General features: G+C 49.3%; 1 protein-coding gene across 1 annotated transcript; it reads right to left on the bottom strand.

The window, feature by feature from the left end:
• Positions 1-216: 216 nt before the first annotated feature.
• LOC106610519 (uncharacterized) lies at positions 217-4,738 on the bottom strand. The gene is made up of 4 exons (XM_014209903.2): positions 4,217-4,738; positions 3,642-3,781; positions 3,302-3,413; positions 217-3,102 (listed from the first exon to the last, which is right to left on the bottom strand). The coding sequence occupies exons 1-4, from the start codon at positions 4,530-4,532 to the stop codon at positions 458-460; spliced, it is 3,213 nt and encodes a 1,070-aa protein (XP_014065378.2). The 5' UTR covers positions 4,533-4,738; the 3' UTR covers positions 217-457.
• Positions 4,739-5,430: the final 692 nt, after the last annotated feature.

Raw genomic sequence — 5,430 nt, 5'->3', positions numbered from 1 at the left:
CCCTCCACAAGTACAATTACGACTTCGACGGTTGTTCAAGTGAAACTTCCTAAGCCAGACCAGATTTTTACTTACAAATAAAATGGAATAAACACATTTTAAAGCAACAACTTCAAACCCGCAGAACATAAAAAAGCATGATGTGAACACAGTACACCAAAATGTAAACGTAGTTTTAGGCTTCTAACTTTCCAAATAAATAGAATGAAAAACAAATGACAACCAGAATTAGTTTTAATTAAATTAATCAACTCAATTCTAAAAATTTATTTTTAACATTTTGCTACATTCTCTCGTGGCATGATTCTTCCAAACAAAAGCGAATTCACAGCAAATAGAGAGAACTATTCCCTCATCACCATCTGACACCCTATTCCCTATATAGTGCTATATTTCTAGTCCAAAGTAGTGCACTATATAGGGAATAGGGTGTCATTTAAGACTCGTACCCTGCCCTCTATCTGTCTTTGTGTATTGTCTTCAGGTGTTTCTTCAGATGGCCAGTCTGTTTGAAGTGCTTGCCACACTCAGAGCAGGTGTAAGGTTTCTCCCCAGTGTGGACAAATTTGTGCCTCTTCAGATTATTGTAATCTAGAAAGCCCTTCCCGCAGTACGAGCACCAGTGTCTCTTCTCCCCGTTGTGCCACCTCAGGTGAACATTCAGCTCCACACGCCTCTTGAACCGCTTCACACAGAGGGAACAGGCAAATGGTTTCTCTCCGGTGTGAACGCGGAGATGCGTTTCCATGTCGCGCCGGATGACGAAGCGTTTGTCACAGATCGGGCAGATGAATGGGCGCACGCCGCTGTGGACCATCTGCTCATGCTTGGTCAGGCCGAAGCGGTAGACAAAGGTCTTGTCGCACTTCGGACACTGGTGGCCACGCTGTTCACCGTGGACGCGGGCGTGGCGGTTGAGGCCCTTGAGGTTGGGGAAGTCCTTGCCGCAGGTGGAGCAGGCGAACGGGCGCTTCCCCGTGTGGAGGGATGCGTGGCTCTCTAAAGCAGCGGCGCTACTCAGAACACGACCGCAGTCTGCGCACTGGTTCTTGGTAAAACGTTTCCGTGGAGACTTGGGAGACTGTTGGAGCTGGAACGGTCCTGGCGGCGACCACATTGTTTGTGACTTGTGATACCGCTGCGCCTGCTGGAACGTCAGCGTGCATGGGGGGGACTTTTTGAAGTTGGAGCGAGGGCTGACGGTGACAATGAAGGGGATAGGTTGAGGGGTGGAGGGAGAACGTTTCAAATTCAAAACCGCCGCGGCCGCCGAACGAGGTCTGCCGCGACGAGGGGTGGCGGAAATGATCTTGAACTGGTGAGGCTGAGGAGGGGTGGTAGGAGAAGGGTTCACATTCGCCCCCGTATCCTGGTGTGGGTTGGCACCGTGAGGGCTGGTGCAACGCGGGCTGGTGCGGCGTGGGCTGAGGCTTGAGGTAGATGCAGCATGAGGGCTGGGGCTGTACGACGGGCGGCGCTGTGGGGTGGAAGGCAGAAACGGTGTCTGTGTGACCAGACCTCTAAGCTCTGACCTCTGACCTCGCTGTGAGGTCTTAGTGACCTTCGACCTACTCCTCTTAGCCTGGGCTAGAGCCAAACCTCTCTGAGCCTGCACCCAGGTCATGCTTCTCTTCTTGGATTTGGACACACCTCCAACAATAGGTGACTGTCTGGTCGGAGAGGTCACATCAGTGTTAGCGCCTCCCTCTTCCTCACTGATGTGGTTACTACTTCCTTGTCCACTAGACTTGTCATCAGCCGTCTCACCGTTAGAGGTGTCCTCTACTACATCCTGGTCAACGTGAGATTCCCTGGACTTTTCTCCTCTGTTCTGCATCACCTTTGAGTAGTCATGGTCTAGAGGGGCGGTTCTCTCTCCTCTGGGTTTCTTAGCAACCACGGGAGATGGAGTACTGTCCCGGGGGCGGGGCCTTAAGCGGAGGCGGAGACCAGAAAGGATCGATTCGCGTCGACTCGACTTTCTGCCACCACCTGCATGGACAACAATCTCCTCTTTATTCTCGCTGGCGGGGGTCGTCTCCGTAGCGACAGACCTTGTCATCACAGCTTCCGTAGATGTGGCAGGGAGGGGGGAAAGCCTCTCCCCCTCATCTTCCTGCCCCTCTTTTTCCTCCTCGTCTTCCTCCAGCCTCGGTGGGGAGCGTACTTGGGATACTACTGACAACTGAGCTAAAAACGGTGTCTTAAACATCTGACAGGGGCCAGAGGGTGTGGTTACAGCAGGGGCTGACAGCTGTACAGGGGCTTCATCAGACGTCCTCTCTGGGACAGCAGGGGACTTCGGTGATGGCAGAGTGGGGGAGGGTTGCACATGCTCAGTGACCAATGACACCTGCTCCTCAGGGGGGCCGGCAGGTTCTTCAGACAAAGTCAGCAACTGAGCGGACTGGACCGGCGTTGGCGGAGTTGCCGTGGCAACACCCGGCTGCTCCAAAAGTGTAGGGGGTTGTGGTTGTGTTGGTGGTGCGGCCGGTGGTCCATCAGGTACAGCTGTAGGCCTAGCTGGTTGTGTTGAGGGCACTGCTATTGGACGAGCTATAGGTAGAACGTCTGTGTGGGACTGTGCTGGTGATGGTTGAGGAGATGGGGGTGGATGAGGGGGTACGGGGCTGGGCTGTGTATCCTGAAGAGGGGTTCTGGGTAACCCAGAGAGGACAGGTGGCGGGCGCTCTGACGCTGCTGCTGTCGACTTCACCGCTACAGTCGACTGGACCGCTGTGGTCGTTTGGACAGTTTCTTTTGACAGAGTAGTTACCGTGGACTGGGCCATTACAGTAGACAGAACAGTTGATGTAGACTGGATAGTGGCTGCTGATTGAGGAGATTCTGTCAGGTCTAATGTTGATGGAGACTCTGCTGCTGGTATTACCAGTGACTGCTGTTCTGCTCCAGGGGCCTGGCCTGCACTGCCACTGTTAACCTCTTTGGTCCTGGGCTGGGATGGGCTGAGAGCCTGGGGGGCCTCCTGGGTGTCTGGATCTCCCTGGAGGGGGGGCTCTGCTGAGGTAGACTGGGTGGTGGGAGGCCTTTCCTGGCTGTAACGGTTGACCAGGGCACTGACAGCTCCAGGTGGGACCAGGGCTACAGAGGGAGGGAGATTGACAGGACAGAGAAAGTAAGAGGGGAAAGTTGAAAGGGAGAGCCAGAAAGAACAAAAGACAGAGAGAATAACAGTGGAGAGATTACTATAGATATTATTAGAGCCTGGTTCTCATCCCAATATTGATTATTACATTGTAATAAGATGTGTGATTCAGAAGCAGGTCTCCCTAGTTCCTACCTCTGCCTGGTAACTCTCTGAGAGGTTGTCTGCGGACCAGAGTCGGGGGCTCTCCCCCCTCCTGCTTCAGCAGTATGTACCCGGGGGAGTAGTCATCAGAATAGTCTGCCTCCTGGGGGGGGGGGGGTGAATGGGAAAGTCAACCACAATAGGGTCAACAGAAACTCTGACGAAGGCTGTGAGGTCAATATGAACGCTTAAATGCACACGTGACTCTAGGGAGAGCAGTGTTAAGGTTTTTTTTTTTTCACTGTGGTGACAACAACAAGTTGAGTATAGAGGTAGATTAATTGGCAAGACAGCACCCACAGATCTGGGACAGCTAGAAGCCCTGTCTTACCCAGTCCACCTCCTGTTTGATCAGTACAAAGGCCATCTGTGGGTTGTCCTCCTTGTCGTAGGCCCCACGGTGCAGCTCCGTCCACTGGTCCTCCTCACGCAGGTCTGTGACAGACCGAGGCAAAGCTTGCACTGTCAGAACTGGAAATACCAGATTAGGAGAGAGTGGTTAGGAGACAAGGAAATCTAGAAATGTAGAGGTGAAGATTACAAACCAGCTGATGACATGACAACATCCTGTGTTGCAAAGTGACTAGCATTATTAAGGTTATCAGTAATTTATGAATGCATAATATAGGCTACACCTCTCAAACATGTTCTGTTTAATATTCTAGTCTATTAAACATAGGTACATGAAGCAGTTTTGTTAAATATTCTCAACTTCGAGCCTTCATATGCTCAGCTAAATAGCTAGCTATCAGGATGTGTGATCACTTGAACGTAGTTTAGCTAGCTTGTCCAAAGGTGTATTCATTCCACCAATTCTGTTGCAAACCTGCATTTGTACAATATTTACTAATTTTAAATCCAAAACAAAACAGTTTGGAGGGAACAAATAACCCGTTTTCTACTCACCACATTGGACACCAATGTCACGTTTGCCGATATTTGAGTTTGTTCTTTGACTCGTTCCAGGCTCTGCGGTTTGTCTTTCACTTTCACCCGTCGATTTCTTCGCATTTTCAGGGGATCGAATCCTCGATTTGAGGTCCTTGTTCTCTTCTTTAATTCTGCATATTTCAGATCGCAGCTCCTCAATAGTTGTTTCGAAAAGTTGCGTTGTCTCCATGACTGCCGTCTTCAGCACCTTCTCCATAACAGAGGCGAACTGGGTTTGAAAACCCTCTTTCGCCATGTTAGCGGCGGCCATTTTCATCCCACACACACGCATATAAAATATCTTCTTCTATGGTATATTGGCGATTGCACAATTGAATCTGCATCCCGCCACCTACTGTAAGGGATGGAAACAGGATTCCCAAAAAGCGTAACAAACTACCAAACATAAAAAAATAATAAAGATGTAAAATCCTTAAGTCCAAAAAAACGTTTCTGCAGCAGCCACAATAATGTCCAGTTTCTTAGACTTCTTTGAGACTTGAGCAGCACAATTTATAACTGTGGCAATGAACGCCACAAAATCCACCTTTTTTCCACACACAGCATCTTTTGACTGGCAGCACACATTTACTACAGGCTGTGGTGCTTCCACTATCATATCTCCACTACCATCAATTGTTCTCAATTATTTTAATTGTCTCCGCATAGGAGATTGATAACTTTTGCAACCTCAACCTATTTCACTCTGTATACAGGGCAGTCGGGATCATGAGCCCCACCACAATTGCAACACCATCCTTCTACACACCGTTGAAACATGGCCAAATCCTTTACAATTCTTAAGCTGCAGTGGTTTGGGGACAAAAGTTTCTACAGCACATCTTACATAACCAACCTTCACATGCATAGGTAGGTGTTCTTTATTTTAAAAAAACCAGTACCGACAGACTTTCTTCTTTTTCTCCATTCACCCAGCGGGTCAGACGCCGGGCACCAACCACACCAGGAATTATCTTCAGGTATTCAACCTGAACATATGTCGTCACCCGAAGTTTAAAGCACAAAATGTATGTTGTCCGGATTCATTTGAGGCCCACTGCAATCTTCTTATGTTCTTCATAAATACAGTTAATCATAATAAGACCACTCTTGGTCACTCATAGGCCTACTTCACAATTTGTTACACCTCAAACGGGTCTCCCACATATACATCCTTGCTTAACAAACGC

The sequence above is a fragment of the Salmo salar genome, chromosome ssa04, assembly GCF_905237065.1.
Source record: "Salmo salar chromosome ssa04, Ssal_v3.1, whole genome shotgun sequence".
Classification (NCBI taxonomy): Eukaryota; Metazoa; Chordata; class Actinopteri; order Salmoniformes; family Salmonidae; genus Salmo; species Salmo salar.
The sequence above is the reverse complement of the archived record's forward strand: the minus strand, read 5'-3'. Positions and strand labels throughout refer to the sequence as shown.

What these genes read in the sequence shown, in the direction of transcription:
- LOC106610519 (XM_014209903.2), bottom strand. Translation starts at nt 4,532, where the DNA reads ATGCGTGTGTGTGGGATGAAAATGGCCGCCGCTAACATGGCGAAAGAG. An exon ending in TCAAACAGGAGGTGGACTGG is followed by an intron (nt 3,414 to 3,641) that starts GTAAGACAGGGC and finishes CCCCCCCCCCAG; the next exon opens with GAGGCAGACTATTCTGATGA. An exon ending in CAGAGAGTTACCAGGCAGAG is followed by an intron (nt 3,103 to 3,301) that starts GTAGGAACTAGG and finishes CTCCCTCTGTAG; the next exon opens with CCCTGGTCCCACCTGGAGCT.